This window comes from Balaenoptera borealis (assembly GCF_965194805.1).
Source record: "Balaenoptera borealis genome assembly, chromosome: 3".
NCBI lineage: Eukaryota > Metazoa > Chordata > Mammalia > Artiodactyla > Balaenopteridae > Balaenoptera > Balaenoptera borealis.
Genome location: NC_138866.1, coordinates 154,778,299 through 154,799,009, shown reverse-complemented (window position 1 = coordinate 154,799,009; position 20,711 = coordinate 154,778,299). Strand labels below are relative to the sequence as shown.

At 42.3% G+C, this 20,711-nt stretch overlaps 1 protein-coding gene across 8 annotated transcripts in view; it reads right to left on the bottom strand.

Moving 5' to 3' along the window:
- The window catches only part of PCSK6 (proprotein convertase subtilisin/kexin type 6), a gene marked incomplete at its 5' end in the record, with an annotated part of 193,657 nt that overhangs the window by 110,473 nt on the left and 62,473 nt on the right, over nt 1-20,711 (bottom strand). For all 8 annotated transcript variants that reach the window (XR_014242794.1, XR_014242795.1, XM_082386016.1 and 5 more), the window contains 3 exons: nt 16,269-16,357; nt 18,612-18,688; nt 20,167-20,310. Coding sequence is in view for 6 of the 8 variants with exons in the window: in XM_082386016.1 (XP_082242142.1) it covers nt 16,269-16,357; nt 18,612-18,688; nt 20,167-20,310 (310 nt within the window). The remainder of the gene's footprint in view (nt 1-16,268; nt 16,358-18,611; nt 18,689-20,166; nt 20,311-20,711) is intronic.

Below are 20,711 nucleotides of genomic sequence, written 5' to 3'. Positions count from 1 at the left end.
AGCACCAATAGAGTTTATTAAGGTGGCTAGGTACAAAAAAACCGACACACAAAAATCAATAGTTTCTCTATATCCATTTCAATAATAATTAGCAATATAATTTTAAAAAAATCAACCTAGATATGAACCTAACAAGAAATGCATAAGATCAATATGAAGACAGTGATAAAACTATTTTAAATGACGTCAAAGAAGACCTGAATAAATAAAAACATACCATGTTCCTGGGTGGGAAGACAATACTGTAAAGATGTCAATTCTCCCCCAATTAATCTATAATTTCCATGTAATCCCAATCAAAATCCCAACAGGATTTTTTATGGAACTTGATAAGTAGATTCTCAAGTTCACCTGAAAGAGAAAATGTGCAAGAATAGCCAAGAAATTTTTGAAAAGAACCTTAAGAGAAAATTTATCCTATCAGTTATCAAAAAAATCTTCTTAAATCATGATAATTTAAAATGAAGTATTATTTAGGGATTAAAAGACTAACGAAACATAATGGAGGATCCAGTACACATAGGGGAATTTAGTATATGATAAGGGTGGCATGCAGAGATCACTAAATATTAATTCTGGAGAAAAATACAGTTAGATTTCCCCTTCACAACATTCATAGAAATAAATTCTACATGGATTAAAAAGCTTAACAGAAAAGGCAAAACCATGAAGGCTTCAAGATGAACTATTCTTCTAAAGCTAAGTTTTTAGATGAAATATAAAACAGATTTATTATCTTGGGCTTTTCTAAGCAAGATCCAAAACCCAAGAGTCATAAAGGAAGATTAACAAATGTGACAACATAAAAATTTTAAACAGATTTTTATTGAAATATTACGTATAGAAAAAAGGTCAAAAATCATCAATGTACAGCTCTACAACTTTTTAAAAATTAAAATTTCTCTGAAATGAAAGTTTGGGACTTCCAGTTAAACATGTAGGAGTGATCCACTCTCCTCTCTGAAAACAATAAGATGACACATGCCTCTGTGATTCCCAAGGGTATATAATTTCTCCACAAAGTAGTGACGCACCTCAGGTCCATATGACTGGGGCATGGGTGGCTAGGGGAGTTTGTTTCTTTGCCACACTGTATTGCATTTATAGCAAAAATGAAAAGCCACCTAAATGCCCATTATTTTAGAAACAGTGATGTCTGACCAGGAATCACACAAACACATCATCTTTCCAAGAACAGGCAGTTTCTGTGGCATGATTTGTTGGAGGAGAAAAAGTAAGTGACAGTCAGATATGCCCCTGTCCCTGCTGTGTCCACATATAATGAATTAATGCTAATTCACTGGTGAGGGGAGGGGATCTCTCAGAGATACTGGACCGGCAGAAGAGAAGGATCTGGGTTCACAGTGCCTACAGCCTAGCTCACTCCCCCTTCTCTTCCTTCCCATATTTTAGCATCTTACTGGCTTAGAAAGAAAGACCTCAATCCTCTCCAGCCAGTCACTAATCATAACCAGAAAGTGACTAGCATGACACCTCTGCAACAATGCTGCAAAAAATAAGGAAAAAGGGGGCATAACAAGTGCAAGAAAATGATGAAAACTAAAAACAAACATTTCTTCATAATATCCAAAATTTAAAGAAAAAATGATTTCTCTATGAAGCAAGAGCTCAAAGAGATACAAGGATTCCATGAAGAAATAGCAAGACAAAAGCAAGAGGCCCCAAGTGTGTTCATCCTCAGGAAAGAAACAGATGGAAAAAATTAAAGACTTTTAGAAATGAAAGCCATATTAGACTTTTCTCTAGGGAGAAAAAGGCACTGGGGAAACTGTCAGAGATACGGAGGACAAGCCTGAGAAAAGCTGAGGAAAAATAAAATAGAAAAGAAATGTTAAATATGTTTAGAAAGAGATATAGAATTCAGGAAATCGAGATCCAATTTATGTATAAGTGGTACACAGGAAGCATAGAACTGAACATATGTAGCTAAAAATATTCAAAAATCGTGACAAGAAAATTTGCCTAAAATTTTTAAATACCCAGATCTTTTTAAGGATACTGAATCCCAAGAACAGCTGCTATAGAATAACCCTCAGCCAGAGGTGGCCCAGCAAAGCTACTAGACTTCAAGGATAAAGGAAGAATCCTATCCAAGCCAAAAAGTCGTCACCTACAAGGGGAAGAAGTTGGGCTGGCTTCAAACTCTTCCAAGCAACAATGAATGCAGAAGACAAACAGGTGATGTTTACCAAGTTCTGTAAGGCTGTAATATATAAAAGATATAATTCAGGTGTAAAGGCAACCTTCAGAACTTCTCAAACATGAAAGAAAACAGCACCTGTTGGCCTTTCTTGAAAAAGTTACTTGGTGGCAAAGTCCAGTGAATTAAGAAATGAATCAAAATAAATTACTCAGGAATGGAAAAGCTGTGCTGAAAATGATGGTGGTGACCAAGACTAAAAAACTGTGAGACTCATAGTGACAGACAGTTAATACTGAACCCCGACAATGTAAAAACAACATCAAAGAAAATAAACAAAAACCCTAGGGGCTTCCCTGGTGGTCCAGTGGTAAAGAATCTGCCTTCCAACGCAGGGGATTGGGATTGACATATATAAACTAATATGTATAAAATAGGTAACTAATGAGAACCTGCTGTATAGCACAGGGAACTCCACTTCGCTGTACAGTAGTAACTAACACAACATTGTAAAACAACTATACCCCAATAAAAAAAAAAGAGGAAAGAAAAAAAAATGCAGGGGATGCGGGTTTGATCCCTGGTCAGTGAACTAAGATCCCATACGCCGCGGGGCAACTAAGCCCGTGAGCCGCAAGTACTGAGCTCCCATGCCTCAACGTGAGAGCCCACATGCCGCAAACTACAGAGCCCACACGCTCTGGAGCCTGCACGCTACAACTAGAGAAGAGAAAACTTACACACCACAACTAGAGAGAAGCCTGAGCGCCGGAACCAGAGAGAAGGCTGAGCACCACAATGAAGAGACTGCATGCCGCAACTAAAACCCGACACAGCCAAAAATAATAAAAGAAAATAAATTAAAAAAAACAACAACCTAATATTGAGGTGTGGGGTGAAGAAGTGAGAACAAACTGAAGTAAAGGCTAATTACTTGATATGGGAAATATGTAAAAACAACAAAAAAATGTAACCCTGGCCTCTTAAGACTGTCACAATCTTGAGGCTTTTTTTTTTTCAATAAAAGAGGGATATTTGAGAAAATATCTCATTATAAGGAAGCATTTATGTGAAGTTCAGCAATTCCTTCCCTTTAAACTTGTTTCTTTTTCTTCTGTTAAATTCACATAAACCAAATAAATTAAGCATAAAGTTAAACAGTAAACAAACAAAATTAAACATAGAATTAAATCTGAAGTTCAGCAATATTCAGTTTGACTTACTTTCTCTTGTGTTAAGTTTGCATAAAATTAAACTTAGTATATTTTACTGAAAACAAATACAGATCTTCCTCGACTTATGATAGGGTTACATCCTGGTAAATGAATCATAAGTTGAAAATATTAGCCCAGCCTACCTTAAACACGCTCAGAACACTTACATTAGCCTACAGTTGGTCAAAATCATCTAAAACAAAGCCTATTTTATAATAATATGTTGAATATCTCATGTAATTTATTGAATACTATACTGAAAGTGAAAACAGAATGTTGTATCAGTTGTTTGCCCTTGTGATTGTGTGGCTGACAGGGAGCTGGGGCTGCCACTGCCAAGCATCATGAGAGAGTATTGTACTGCATATCGCTAGCTCAAGAAAGCAGCAAAATTCAAAATTCAAAGTAGGGTTTCCACTGAATGTGTATCACTTTCACACCATAGTAAAGTTGAAAAATCATAAGTCAAACCATCATATATCAGGAACCATCTGTATAGTATGATCAAATGTTAAAGAAATAATATTGTCCATCCATCTATCCATCCACCCATCCATCCACACTTCATATATACGGTTTAAAGATTTTTGTTAAAGAGTAGAAACTAAGAGCTGGGGCCTGAAGTCAGCTTGGTTTGATCTTTGGCAAGTTACATAAACTTTCTGGCCCTTATCTTTGAAATGGGGATAAAAGTAGCATCAATGACATAGCGTTTTGTAAAGATTACATAAGACAATACCTATAGAGACCTTAGATCAGTGCTTGTGATCTAGCAAGAGCTCAGTAAGTACTGGTTATTCCTGTTTTCACCAGGATCCAGATGATATTTTACCTTCCTTGTGCTCTTCTGCATTTTGATACAGCATTACATATATTTTGGAGTTATCTTGACTTATTAGTAATGTTCTAGCAAGCATATTATTTTAAAGATATAATTTGGACAGTTCTACTACTTGCATTCGATTTTTATGTGATAAAACATGTAAGAAACATGCAATTCTACAAAGAAATCTGGTAGAAAAAATTACTCCATTTGTATAAATATATAGTCAAATTTTAGGAGCCCATCCGTGCTGATTTTAAACCATAACCACAAGTCTTTGACACTTTTCCATTCAAAAGGTGCAGCTTAATTTCTCTCCCCTTGAGTGTATGCAGAATTCATTTCTACAGAATAGAGTATGACCTAAGTGACAGTATGTTACTTCTAAGACTAAGTCATAAAAAAAACATTGCTGCTTCCTCCTGGTTCTCTCTTTGAATCACCTGCAATAAGGGAAGCTGGCTACATGCCATGGGGACACTCTAAGAACCCCATGGAGAGATACACATGTTGAGGAAACAAGGCCTCCTGCCAACAGCCAACAAGGAACTGAGGACTTTAGCCAACAACAAAGAAGTGACCCATCTTGGAAGTGGATACTCCAGTCACAGCCAAGCCTTCAGACTACAGTCACAGCCAACCTCATGAGTGACGCTCAGCCAGAATCACTCATTTAAGCCACCATCTGTGCTAGATAACAAATGTTTGTTCGAGTAACTGTCATGCAGCAATAGATAACTAATACATCATCTATTTGGTAAAGAAATAGAAACCATGTTTTAGTGTCAATAATGGCAGAGTAGCTTCTATCACACTAACTCTTCTAAAAGTAATAATTATAAACCCTGGACTAAATACTTATTTAAGAAAACACCACCTTTTTAAGGGCATTGGAAAGCAACCATAAGAAGGCAGAGGCAGGCAATTCAGTTCTTAAAAGAGCAACAATACTGGGTATGATGCAAGTTTATACTTTTCCTCTGAGGGAACTCCCCATTTCTCTTGATGCAGAGAAGCTAGAACTCCATCAGGAAAATGCAATCTTATTCTCCTGGGGAGTCATGGGATGGAGTCTGGGATTGTTAGAGCGGCTGGAAATTGAGAGAAATCCTAGAAAGGAGAGAGCTATGGAAGAGGACATACATAAACTTCCCTCAAACACTCGGCTAACCGCTGGACTAAACATGTTTGGGCAACTCTCTAAGAAGTCCAGGAGGAAAGGAATAGCTGGAGGCTGAATGAGTGAGTGAGCAGATGTTCCAGCCGCTGCCCATTGCAGGGGAGTCAATTTGGAGTTTGAGTCTTGCCAAGTTAGAGGTGTTGGCTAAACACTTCAGTCTTTCCGCTGAAATACCAAAAGGGTCACACTACCTAAGAGTAAAGATTATGTGCTTGGGCTAAAGGATTTTCTCTAAGGCTAAGGACAAATCAGAAAGGGATCAATCCTAAAAAAATGAAAAATCAAGCCTCCATAAGTTCAAACTGAACTGACTGCAAGAACTAAACTCAACAGTATTCAAGGATAACAGGATCAAGAGTCCCTACAATGTAGCATAACAATGTCCGGTGTACAATAAAAAAATTACTAGACATGCACAAATGTGCACATTGTAAAAAGAAATATCAGTGATTGAAAACATACCCACATTCCCAATTTATCCCTCCCCACACCTTTGGTATCCGTAAGTTTGTTTTCTATGTCTGTGAGTGTATTTCCGTTTTGCAAATAAGTTCATTTGTATCATTTTTTAAAAAAATTCCACATATAAGTGATATCATATGATATTTGTCTTTGACTTCAAATTGGGAATTTGGGATTAACAGAAACACACTACATATAAAATAGATAAACAACAAAGACCTACTATATAGGACAGGGAACTATATTTAATATTTTGTAATAACCTATAATGGAAAAAAATCTGAAAAAGATGTATATGTATATGTGTGTGTATAAATACACACACATATGAATCACTTTGCTGTACACCTGAAAACTGTAAATCAACAATACTTCAATTTTTAAAAAAAGAAACAGGGCGGAGTCAAGATGGCGTACTAGAAGGACATGGAATTCGTGGCTCCGCAAAACTAGGGCACCTACCAGGCACCCATGGGGGACCACGGACACCTAACGGGACGGGAGGAACCCCCAGCGACCGGGTAGGACATGGGACGTGAGGGGAGGGAAGGGGGAGGAGAAGTGGAGGCGGGATGGGACTGGCGCCCCTGAGGGGTGGCTGGGGGAGGAGAAGAGATCCCACACCCGAAGGGGGAAATTGGGGAACCACTGGGAGGACAGAGAAACAAAAGAGAGCGTGGCCAGGTTTCCCCTGCCCACTTGGGCTCCCGGGAGCCTGTTGAGATCCTGGGCCTGATCCTCTGCCCACCGAGGCCCCCTCCAGCCACGTGGGTCCTGAGGGAGTGGGAGGGAGGGAAGGGGGAGCAAAAGTAAAGGCTGGACCTCTGGGACCTGCACCCCTGAGTGGCGGCTGGGGGAGGGGAGGAGTTCCTACACCCAGCGGGACCCACCCATGGTTAGGGGTCCAGCGGCGAGGGGGCAGACCCTGGGGGAGATGCTGAGGGAGGGGCGTGAAGGAACGGAAGGGAACGCGGCCAACGCTTTCCCTGTCCACTTAGGCACCGGGAAGCCTGCTGGGCTCCCGGGCCTAATCCTCTGCGCTCAGAGCCTCCCTCCTGCCATGCAGAGCCCAAGCCCCGTCCCTACACCCCCACCCAGGGCCCTACATCTACACTTGGAGACCCCCTCTGAGGCCCCCTCCAACATGCTGGGCCTAAACTCCACCCACACACCCTCACTCAGGGCCCTACCTCCAAACTCTGGAAGCCCACACTCCAGAGGCCCTCCTTTCGATGTGCTGCCTCTCCCCTTTCACTCAGGTCCTAAGTAGAGGCCCCGCCCCATGCTCAATCATCACCCCTCCCACCCACCTAGGTCCTGCCCCACCGTAAACCCCACCCCTGCCTAAGTTCCACCCCGCCCTGCCTAAACACCCCCATAGCCAAGGCTTTTTTTTTTCTTTTCTTTTTTCCTCTTTTACATTGGGATTCTGTTTTACCTTGTTGATTCACTGTTGTTGATTCTTTTATATTTTTATTTTTCCTAATAAATCTTTTATTTTTCTAACTTTATTTTACTCTTTTATTTTTATAACATTAACATTTTTTTAAAAAGAATTATTAGCACCTTTAATTATTATTTATTTATTTATTTATTTTTTTGGCTGTGTTGGGTCTTCGTTTCTGTGTGAGGGCTTCCTCTAGTTGCGGCAAGCAGGAGCCACTCTTCATTGCAGTGCGCGGGCCTCTCACTGTCGTGGCCTATCCTGTTGCGGAGCACAGGCTCCAGACCCGCAGGCTCAGTAGTTGTGGCTCACGGGCCTAGTTGCTCCGTGGCATGTGGGATCTTCCCAGACCAGGGCTCGAACCCGTGTCCCCTGCATTAGCAGGCAGATTCTCAACCGCTGTGCCACCAGGGAAGCCCCTTATTTTACTCTTTATACTTTGTTAGTGATCTCTCCTTTTGGCTTTTTGCCCCCACCCACCCTTTTTTTTTCTTTTTTCTGCTGTGGTTTTATTTTACTTTGTTGCAGCTGTTTCAATTATAGTTTTATTTTTCCTAATATGTTTTTTATCCTTCTAATTTTATTTTGTTTTTTATTTTTGATATTGTACTGCTCCTTTCTTTCTTTCTTCCATTTTTTTTTTTTTTTATAACGTGCCACGAAGCTTGCCAGATCTTGGTTCCCAGGCTGGAAGTCAGGCCCAAACTCCTGTGGTGGGAGATCTGAGTCAAAACCACTGGACTAACAGAGAACCTCAGACCTCAGGGAATATCAATTGGAGTGAGCCCTCCTGAAGGTCCTCATCTCAGCACCAAGACCCAGCTCTATCTAATTGCCTGCAAACTCCAGTGCTGGATGTCTCAGGCCAAACAACCAGTAAGACAGGAATACAGCACCACCCACCAAAAAAAAAAAAAAAAAAAGAAGCAACAGAAAAATATGCTACAGATGAAGGAGCAAGGTAAAAACCTGCAAGACCAAATAAATGAAGATGAAATAGGCAACCTACCTGAAAAAGAATTCAGAGTAATGATAGTAAAGATGATCCAAAATCTCGGAAACAGAATGGAGAAAATACAAGAAACATTTAACAAGGATCTAGAAGAACTAAAGAGCAAACAAACAGTGATGAACAACACAATTACTGAAATTAAAAATACTCTAGAAAGAAACAGTAACAGAATAACTGAGACAGAAGAACGGAAAAGTGAGCTGGAAGATAAAATGCTGGAAATAACTGCCAGGGAGCAGAATAAAGAAAAAAGAATGAAAAGAATTGAGGACAGTCTCAGAGACCTCTGGAACAATATTAAATGCACCAACATTTGAATTATAGGGGTACCAGAAGAAGAAGAGAAAAAGAAAGGGGCTGAGAAAATATTTGAAGAGATTATAGTCGAAAACTTCCCTAACATGGGAAAGGAAATAGTCAATCAAGTCCAGGAAGCACACAGAGTACCATACGGGGTAAACCCAAAGAGAAACACGCCAAGACACATATTACTCAAACTATCAAAAATTAAATACAAAGAAAAAATATTAAAAGCAGCAAGGGAAAAACAACAAATAACATACAAGGGAATCTCCATAAGGTTAACAGCTGATCTTTCAGCAGAAATTATGCAAGCCAGAAGGGAGAGGCAGGACATGTTTAAAGTGATGAAAGGGAAAAACCAACAACCAAGATTTCTCTACCCAGCAAGGATCTGATTCACATTCGATGGAGAAATTAAAACCTTTACATACATGCAAAAGTTAAAGAGAACTCAGCACCACCAAACCAGCTTTACAACAAATGCTAAAGGAACTTCTCTAGGAAGGAATCACAAGAGAAGGAAAAGACCTATAAAAACAAACCCAAAACAATTAAGAAAATGGTAATAGGAACACACATATCAATAATTACCTTAAATGTAAAGGGATTAAATGCTCCAACCAAAAGACATACACTGGCTGAATGAACACAAAAACAAGACCAATACATATGTTGTCTACAAGAGACCCACTTCAGACCTAGGGACACATACAGACTGAAAGTGAGGGGATGGAAAAAGATATTCCATGCAAATGGAAAACAAAAGAAAGCTGGAGTAGCAATTCTCATATCAGACAAGACAGACTTTAAAATAAAGACTATTACAAGAGACACAGAAGGACAGTACAAAATGATCAAGGGATCAATGCAAGAAGAAGATATAACAATTGTAAATATTTATGCACCCAACATAGGAGCACCCCAATACATAAGGCAAATGCTAACAGCCATAAACGGGGAAGTCAACAGTAACACAATCATAGTAGGGGACTTTAACACCACACTTTTACCCATGGACAGATCAACCAAAATGAAAATAAATAAGGAAACACAAGCTTTAAATGATACATTAAACAAGATGGACTTAAATGATATTTATAGGACATTCCATCCAAAAACAACAGAATGAACTTTCTTCTCAAGTGCTCATGGAACATTCTCCAGGATAGATCATATTTTGGGTCACAAATAAAGCCTTGGTAAATTTAAGAAAATTGAAATCTTATCAAGTATCTTTTCCAACCACAGTGCTATGACACTAGATATCAATTACAGGAAAAAAACTAAAAAATACAAACACATGGAGGCTAAACAATACACGACTAAATAACCAAGAGATCACTGAAGAAATCAAAGAGGAAATCAAAAAATACCTAGAAACAAATGACAATAAAAACACGACGACCCAAAACGTATGGGCTGCAGTAAAAGCAGTTCTAAGAGGGAAGTTTATAGCAATACATTCCTACCTCAAGAAACAAGAAAAACCTCAAATAAACAACCTAACCTTACACCTAAAGCAATTAGAGAAAGAGGAACAAAAAAAAACCCCAAAGTTAGCAGAAGGAAAGAAATCATAAAGATCAGATCAGAAATAAAAGAAAAAGAAATGAAGGAAACAATAGCAAAGATCAATAAAACTAAAAGCTGGTTCTTTGAGAAGATAAATAAAATTGATAAACCATTAGCCAGACTCATCAAGAAAAAACGGGAGAAGACTCAAATCAAAACAATTAGAAATGAAAAAGGAGAAGTAACAAATGACACTGCAGAAATACAAAGGATCATGAGAGATTACTACAAGCAACTATATGCCAATAAAATGAACAACCTGGAAGAAATGGACAAATACTTAGAAAAGCACAACCTTCCAGAGTGAACCAGGAAGAAATAGAAAATATAAACAGACCAATCACAAGCACTGAAATTGAAATTGTGATTAAAAATCTTCCAACAAACAAAAGCCTAGGACCAGATAGCTTCACAGGCAAATTCTATCAAACATTTAGAGAAGAGCAAACACCTATCCTTCTCAAATTCTTCCAAAATATAGCAGAGGGAGGAACACTCCGAAACTCATTCTACGAGGCCACCCTCACCCTGATACCAAAACCAGACAAAGATGTCACATAGAAAGAAAACTACAGGCCAGTATCACTGAGGAACATAGATGCAAAAATCCTCAACAAAATACTAGTAAACAGAATCCAACAGCACATTAAAAGGATCATACACCATGATCAAGTGGAGTTTATCTCAGGAATGCAAGGATTCTTCAATATACGCAAATCAATCAATGTGATACACCATATTAACAAACTGAAGGAGAAAAACCATATGATCATCTCAACAGATGCAGAAAAAGCTTTTGATAAAATTCAACACCCATTTATGATAAAAACTCTCCAGAAAGTAGGCATAGAGGGAACCTACCTCAATATAATAAAGGCCATATATAACAAACCCACAGCCAACATCGTTCTCAACAGTGAAAAACTGAAACCATTTCCTCTATGATCAGGAATAAGACAAGGTTGCCTGCTCTCACCACTATTATTCAACACAGTTTTGGAAGTTTTGGCCACAGCAATCAGAGAAGAAAAAGAAATAAAAGGAATCCAAATCAGAAAAGAAGAAGTAAAACTGTCCCTGTCTGCACATGACATGATACTATACATAGAGACTCCTAAAGATGCTACCAGAAAACTACTAGAGCTAATCAATGAATTTGGTAAAGTAGCAGGATACAAAATTAATGCACAGAAATCTATTGCATTCCTATACACTAATGATGAAAAATCTGAAAGAGAAATTAAGGAAACACTCCCATTTACCACTGCAACAAAAAGAAAAAAATACCTAGGAATAAACCTACCTAAGGAGACAAAAAATCTGTATGCAGAAAACTATAAGACACTGATGAAAGAAGTTAAAGATGACACAAACAGATGGACAGATATACCATGTTCTTGAATTACAAGAATCAACATTGTGAAAATGACTATACTACCCAAAGGAATCTACAGATTCAATGCAATCCCTATCAAACTACCACTGGCATTTTTCACAGAACTAGAACAAAAAATTTCACCATTTGTATGGAAACACAAAAGACCCCGAATAGCCAAAACAATCTTGAGAAAGAAAAACAGAGCTGGAGCAATCAGGCTCCCAGACTTCAGACTATACTACAAAGCTACAATAATCAAGACAGTATGGTACTGGCACAAAAACAGAAATATAGTTCAATGGAACAGGATAGAAAGCCAAGAGATAATCCCATGCACATATGGTCACCTTATCTTTGATAAAGGGGGCAAGAGTATACAATGGAGAAAAGACAGCCTCTTCAATAAGTGGTGCTGGGAAAACAGGACAGGTATATGTAAAAGTATGAAATTAGAACACTCCCTAACACCATACACAAAAATAAACTCAAAATGGATTAGACACCTAAATGTAAGGCCAGACCGTATAAAACTCTTAGAGCAAAACATAGGCAGAACACTCTATGACATAAATCACAGCAAGATCCTTTTTGACCCAGCTCCTACAGAAATGAAATAAAAACAAAAATAAACAAATGGGACCTAGTGAAACTTAAAAGCTTTTGCACATCAAAGGAAAACATAAACAAGATGAAAAGACAACCCTCAGAATGGGAGAAAGTATTTGCAAACGAAGCAACTGACAAAGGATTAATCTCCAAAACATACAAGTAGCTCATGCAGCTCAATATCAAAAAACAAACAACCCAATCCAAAAATGGGCAGAAGGCCTAAATATACATTTCTCCAAAGAAGATATACAGACTGCCAACAAACACATGAAAAGATGCTCAATATCACTAATCATTAGAGAAACGCAAATCAAAACTACAATGAGGTATCATCTCACAATGGTCAGAATGGCCATCATCAAAAAATCTACAAACAATAAACGCTGGTGAGAGTGCAGAGAAAAGGGAACCTTCTTGCACGGTTGGTGGGAATGTAAATTGATAAAGCCACTATGGAGAACAGTATGGAGGTTCCTTAAAAAACTAAAAATAGAACTACCATACGACCCAGCAATCCCACCACTGGGCATATACCCTGAGAAAACCATAATTCAAAAAGAGTCATGTACCACAATGTTCATTGCAGCACTATTTACAATAGCCAGGACATGGAAGCAACCTAAGTGTCCATAAACAGATGAATGGATAAAGATGTGGCACATATATACAATGGAATATTACTCAGCCATAAAAAGAAACGAAATTAAGTTATTTGTAGTGAGGTGGATGGACCTAGAGTCTGTCATACAGAATGAAGTAAGTCAGAAAGAGAAAAACAAATACTGTATGCTAACAGATATATATGGAATCTTAAAAAAAAAAATGGTTCTGATGAACCTAGGGGCAGGACAGGAATAAAGACACAGACGTAAAAATGGACTTTAGGACACAGGGAGGGGGAAGGGTAAGTTGGGACGAAGTGAGAGAGTAGCACTGACATATATACACTACCAAATATAAAATAGATAGCTAGTGGGAAGCAGCTGCCCTGCACAGGGAGATCAGCTTGGTGCTTTGCAACCACCTAGAGGGGTGGGATAAGGAGGGTGGGAGGGAGACACAAGAGGGAGGGGATATGGGGATATACATATGAATGTAGCTGATTCACTTTGTTATACAGCAGAAATTAACACAACACTGTAAAGCGATTATACTCCAACAAAGATGTTAAAAAAGAAAAAAGTGAAGAAGGTATTCCACAGGGAACAACAAAAAAAAAGAAACATACCCACAAATGACTTAGGTATTGGAATTAGTATAAAAGACTGTAAAATAACTCATAAGTATGTTAAAGAGTCCAAAATAAAATATAGGTATAATGGGTGAAGAGAAGGGAAATGTAAGGAAAGATTTGGAAATATTAAAAAAAAAAAAGCCAAATGGACATCATAGAACAGAAAAGCACAATATCTGAGTAGAAAAGAAAAAAGAAAAAAAAATTCATTGGGTGGAATCAACAACAGATTGGAAACAACAAAAGAAAGGATTAGTGAACCTGAAGAAGACAGTGCAAAAGAAATTATCAAATTTGAAGCACACAGAGAAAAAAAGATTTTAAAAAATGAACACAGCCTCAACCTGTGAGGTATATCAAGCAATCTAACAAGTATAATTGGTGCCCAAAGAGAAAAGAGAGGAAACAGGATTGCAAAAAATACTGACATTTTTCCAAATCCGATTTAGAAAAAAAGTAATAATAATAATAATCCAGGAGGAAGCACAGCTAACCCCAAGCTGGATAAATTTGAAAGAAATTACACCAAGGGGCATTATAGTCACAGACAAAGCACAGATAGAAAAAATATATAAAAGTAGCCAGAGGAACAAATCACATTACATAAAGGGGAACAACAATAAGTATGACAACTGACTCATCATCAGAAACAATGGATGCCAGAGACAATGGAATAGCATCTTTAAAGGGCTGAAAGAAAAACATGTCAGCCTAGAAATTCTATGTTCAGCAAAATTTTTTTCAAAAATGAAGATGAAATTTAGATGAATTTCACCTAAAAGCTGAGATGACTTCTCGCCAGCATAGCTACATGTAAAGAAATACTAAAATATTAAAGAAATTCTCAGGCTGAAGAAAAATTGAAACGAGTTAGAAGAAATATGAAGCTAGAAAATAAGGAAGAGCACTGGGACTGATAACTATGTAGGTAAGTATATTTCTTTCCATAAGTATTTTAAAGCCAACTGTTTAAATAAGAATAAACACTGGGTTTATAATATATGAAGTAAAACACAAAAACAACAGCATAAAGAACGACAGTGAGTGTGAACTCAAATAATGTTTTAGGTTTATATACTATACATGAAGTGGTATAATATTAATTCCACATAGATTGGAATAAATTAGGATATCCATTTTAATCTCTTGAACAACAACTTTAAAAATAAAAAAGATATAAAAAGGTAGAGCTCATGGTCACACCAGGGGCATCTCAGAGAAATTCCCTGCTCTGTGTCAACACGTGGAGAGAGAGGCTATGTTAGGGGTGCCTGAAGGCTGCCCTGTCCAGGGGTGGGCTTGGAGGGAGGGGCAGGAAGAGGTGCGGCTGCCTGTGTGGAGAGGCTACAGCTGTGTGCAGCAGCCTTGGAGACGTGGCTGTTACAGGTTCCCTGGGTCAATGTCAACCTCAACCCCACACTATGTCTCCATTGCAAACCCAACACCGTGTCACACACAGTTTATACCCGTTGTCCAAGGACACAGAGCCAGTGGGTGGTGGGAATGGAACTGGTACCCAGGTCAGCCAGGGAGACTTCTCATGGGTCTTCACTCATCAAGAGCTCCAAGGAGAACTTAAACATCTCAACATAAAAGAACTATCCACGAAGGAGTGAGGCCAGGTGACAGTCTCCTGATCTGTTCTGCAGGACACGCCCTTGGTGGTTAATGATGGCTGGTTAAATCCCAGACACTTCAAAGGTTTCCAAGGGAAAGGGCAGGCAGAGGGTCCTAAATAAGTGAAAGCTGGGGACCCTATTTTCAAAACTCAAGAAATTCCCCAAAGACTGCATGACCCAGAGTTCTCCACCTTGTGCTGCTCGTAGTAGAGCTGAGGGAGCTACAACCACCTCCACAAAGGCAAAGCAGCAGAGAAGGCCACACCCCAGGAAGGCATCCCAGCATGGCCATCAGCGTACGTGTGAGCACCTCCAAACCGAGAGCTAGTGCCCCAAGGCCATGTGGAGGGTCGAGGACAATTCATGCCCTGGCCACACCTGCTCAGTGCCAGCTCAGTGATGTGCACCTACCAGGCACTGCAGAGGACTTACTAACTGACTGTCTGCCGGTTTGAGTTGTCAATCTGCCAGGCTCAGGGGGCGGGGGCAGGGGCAGGGGCAGGGGCGGAGGGCGAGGAAGACGTGTGACTCTTTGCTCTAAAGCCCCATCCTAACAAAAGAAGCTTGACTCACAAATGGAGAAACCAAACAACAGAACCAGAGACACCCAGGGTCAGGCGTGCTCCTTAAAGGGACCTGGAAGGCTGACCTCCCCCAGTAAACAAGACGAGGGGGGACACCTGGATTTGGGGAGCACTCCATGAAGCAGAGAGGGCGTGAGAGGCCATAAGTCATGGGTGGACTGAGCAGAACGGAGCTGCGGGGAGAGGTTATTGGGGTGAGGCAAATGTTACCAGCCCGTCATAAACAGGGGAGACCAGGCATCTCTGGGGGGCACTATGACAAATGTCCTCTGGCTAAAGCCGAGGGACGGGGCAGGAGCAGTGGGCCAGGATGCTCGAGCGGGAGTTGGGGCCAAGGAAAGGCCTCTGTCCCAGGTGAAAACTGTGAACCCTGCTGGGAAAGTCAGAGGGAGGGCAGGATGGGCAGCAGGAGGGGACCCACGCGGCCCCTTAGGACTGGTCGGCTTGACAGCGGTGAGTCAGCAGCCAGACCCACAGGGTCCGCAGAGGCTTTTCAGGCAAACCAGTGAGCAATACCTCCGCCTCCAGGCCCCTGGCAGCGTGAAGTCAGGCCCAGGGTCCGACTTGGCCACCGAGGCCAACGGAAGTGCAACTGCTGAGACTCGCAGGAGGGACACGTCCGGTACCCCTGCCCCAGGCCCGAGCCCCCGGGCAGCACACTCCTGGGCCTTACCTCCGATTCTTGCATTGTACGCGATGCCCACGATGCAGTAAGAGTTGTTGGCTGAAGCGGCGACCTCTCCTGCACAGCGCGTACCGTGTCTGAGACAAAGGAAAAAACGAAGTTAGGACTCCGCCAGCACCTTGCAGTGGGTTCAGTGCCCTGCTCAGCTCTCCTGCAAGAAGAGTCATTTATCCCTAAGCCCGGGGAGGATGCTGAAGCCTTTTCCCCACATCCCTTCCCATCGCCTGCTCTGACGGCTGCTCCAGGAGGGGCATCAAGTGGGCTTTTGCACAGCCCTGGGTCGTCCCGTTCCCCACCCCCGCCCTGCGCCCCATAGGCTGGCAAGGCCTTCCCGCCGCCCTGCAGACACAATGCTCCCGCATCAGGCTGAGTATCCTGCTCCGGCGCCAGGGGCCCAAGCATCCCTCCTCCCAAGCTCTGCGTCCCCGCGACTGACAACACAGTGTAGACGCCTGCCTGGCTGCCGAGCTGAAGTAAGAACAAATGAGAACCTAGATCCTGTGTCCCCTTGTGTCCCCCTCCTCCCACCCCATGCTCACCTTGGGCAGCCCCCCTACCCTTTCCACGGCCATTGCAGCAGGACCCGAGGAAGAAAGCTCGAAATGGAACACTCAGCAGCGGTGGACGGACTAGGAAGAGGCCACATGAAAAACAGATCGCTCCCCTCGGTAATGACCCCGTTCTGCAACATGCTGCATCGGGTCAGTTCCTTCAGCAGAAGCCAAAAAATACCGGCAAGTTTAAGGAGCACATCTTTGAGAAGAGTCCACAGGGGATCAGAATCACTGATTCAACTTTAAAACCACCTTTGAAACTAGTCCAGGGCTCATGCATTAGCCCCGGGGAGGCAGCCCTCTGTCCTCTGGACCTTGTGCACCCACAGCCAGGGCTGCTCCCAAGTCACGCAGCCCACCGTCCCACTCAGCATTCAATCCTCCCCTTCATGGATCACTGTGCAGTGTCTGGATTATCCCTCCTGGCTCCCTGCACTCGGGGCTGGGAGACCAGGCGCCCTGCACCCCTGGCGTGCTGGCCGCTGAGTGGGAAGGGCCCCTGGGGACGTGAGGCTGGGGCCTTTGCGGGCTCCCCAGAGCGCCGTGGTCCGTCGTGTTGACCGCGTTCGCCGGCCGAGCCTCCCTGCACAGCACCCTGTGGGCACCAGGATTTGAACCTCAGAATCAAATCAACCACAACCTAAAATATTATGGACGAAGACACACCTTGGCAAGCGTCATGTCAACAGTGGAGAAGAAAGGGACTTTCCTGGTGGCGCAGTGGTTAAGAATCTGCCTTCCAATGCAGGGGACATGGGTTCCATTCCTGGTCAGGGAACTAAGATCCCACATGCATGCTGCAACTAAGAGTTCACATGCCACAACTGAGAAGCCCGCCAGCCACAACTAAGGAGCACACATGCCACAACTAAAGGAGTCGGTAAGACCGCAGCTAAGACCCGGCACAACTAAAACAAATAAAATTAAATTAAAAAAAAACCAAAACAAAACCAAAAAAAACAGTGGAGAAGAAAGAAAGGGCTTCTGTTCTTCTCTAAATATTTTTGGAAGAATGGGAAGAGCTCGGGGCATGGGGCATGCTGACGGAGAAACGACAGGCAGGACACAGCAAACGAGCTCCAGGGCTGGGCTGGGGAAAGTGGACCTCAACCCCAGGGCTGCCACCGATGACCGGAGCCGAGTCACCTGATCTCTCCAGACCTCCTCCCGCCTTCATTTGCAAAGTGACGATCACAAGCGTCACTGACTGAACACCCTCGGTGTGTGTCCCTCATCCATCACCTGACTCCCACCCACGGCCCTGGGGCATGGGGCGCCTCAGGCTACGAGACATCACCCAGCCTGCACAGAGGCACACAGCCAGGCCCAGGATCTGAGCCCCAATTTACCCAGCATCATTCACTCTCCTGCCACCTCCCTCGTGAGGTCACAGACAGACTCAAAAGGGCTTGGATATTGACCCATGCACTGTGGTCTGAACACAGCCAGCCGTGGAGACCGCAAGATTTAAGGGTTACTCTCTTCAAATATTCCAACAGTGTTTCGAACAGGAACGATGCTGGTCCAACATCCATTGCTAGCTGACCAGCAGGGGTGACGCCCCTTAGGAAGGGGCCGAATCCACCGAGGCTGCCTTGTGCCTGAAGGGCTGCGCGGGGCTGGCTCCTGGCTCAGCCCCAGACCCGGCCAGGCAGCCGGAGAGCTGCCTCTGGCCCGTCACAGTTCCAGCATCCTGACTGTGGGCCAGCTCAACAGTGACTGCAGGGAGACGGAAAGGGAAGCAAGGAGGGGCTGGCCAAGTGACCAAGTGACATACTTATTCTCATTGCTGGCATCATATCGCGGAGACGGGTCGTAATCGTTTCCGTTGACGTCATAGCTCGCATAGGAATCCTAAGAAATGAAACCCTCGTGACCGAAGAGAAAAGGCCCAGCATATCACAGCCCTGCTTTAAATTGTTTTTACGCCTCAATTGGAAACAGAGAAAAACGCACGCTTGGTACTCTCTTACTATAACTGTAATTTTATATATATATATATATATATATATATATATATGTATGTATGTATGTATGTATGTATGTATGTATGTATGTATATATATGTATGTATATATATTATGGTGGGAAATACACATAACAAAATTTACCACCCTAACCATTTTTAAGTGCACAGTTCAATGGCTTTAAGTACATTCACACTGCTGGGCGGCCATCACCACCATCCATCCACAGAACGCTTTTCGTCTTGCAAAACTTCAACTCTGTCCCCATGAAACACTTAACTCCCCATCCCCCTCCCCAGCCCCTGGCACCCAGCATCTACTTTCTGTCTCTGTGAATTCGACTCCTCTAGGGACCTCACGTAAGTGAAAGCATACAGTGTTTATCCTTTTGTGACCTAGATAATGTCTTCACCGATGTGGCTGGTCCATGTGGCAGCATGCATCAGATAAAGGTTCACCCATGTGGTAGCAAGTGTCAGAATTTCCTTCATCTCATATTTTTAATATGTATGTTTTTGCGTACATACTTATAATCATAGTATTCGTGTAATTTCCTAACCTCCTTTTAAAACACATTATAAAAGCTCTCCAGATTGTTGACTTCAAAACTGTCATCCTTTGCAAACTAGTATATATAGGATGGATAAGCAACAAGGTCCTACTGTATAGCACAGGGAACTATATTCAATATCCTGTGATAAACCGTAATGGAAAAGAACATGAAAAAGAATATATATATATATATATATATATATATATGCATAACTGAATCACTTTGCTGTACAGCAGAAATTAAGACAACACTGTACCCCAGGTGCCTCAGAATACTAAATACCTTTCTTATATTTACTACATGCTGGGATCCCTTCTTTACATTTATGAAGCCATTTAATCCTCACAATTACCCGAGGAGGTAGTAATCCTGTTACTAACCCCGTTTTACAGATGGTGACACTGAGGCACAGAGAAGTCAAGTAACTTGCCCAGGGTCTCAGAGTTAATAAGCCACAGAGCCAGGACAGAAGCCCCAGCAGTTTGGGTCCAGAGCCCATGTCTTAACCCTGCCATTTCTCACGTTGCTGATGTTGATCTGATGGCCACCTCCATGCACATGTTTCTGAGTTTCTTAGGACCCGTTCCCAGAAGTACATGTGAATCCTCTAAAATGTGAATGAATCCCTCTGCAAACCCCTGGCTCCGGGTAGCAGGGGATCTGGGCTCACCAGCCCACCCAGCTCGGTTTTCTGTATTGTCTGATATAGGGAGGGGTAGGCACCTTATCATTTTACAAATGTGTCCTTATTTAATGACCCGCGCAGTTGAATGTCTCTGCATGCCAGTTGCCAGTTTTAAGGCTTGACTTACATAGTTTGGCGCCAGGTCAGGGTGATTCCGCTCTATGCCATCATCCAGGATGGTGACCACCACGTTTTTTCCCGTGTAGCCCCGCTTCCACGCCGCCTGGACATTCATTTCTGATCGGCAGCGACTGTTCTTGTCGCCACAATGCTGCAGGCACAGAAGACACAAAGCCCCCCCAGCACAGACACACCTGACACAGACCCGCAAACCCAGCAGAGGTGCTCCTATGCTCATAAGGGAATACGGAGAAAATGCTTTCCCGTGCCTGATAAAGCAGGACCCTCTTTCTACCACCCATTTCTGGGAAGGGTCCACGTGGAGGCTCTACTGCTTTTTCTGCCCTCGCAATCTGTCCATCACTTTCCCAGGACACCCACCGCCCTTCAGGGGCTCTGTTCACTACTCACCATGTAGTGACTCATACACCGTGCAGCCAATCGCTCCCCTGCTCAAAGAGCCCCTCCCCTTGGACTTTCACATAATTAAAAAAACTTCACAAGAAAGCTTGCACCTCACAGCATTAAAACAGGAGTTTTACACTCAGATGA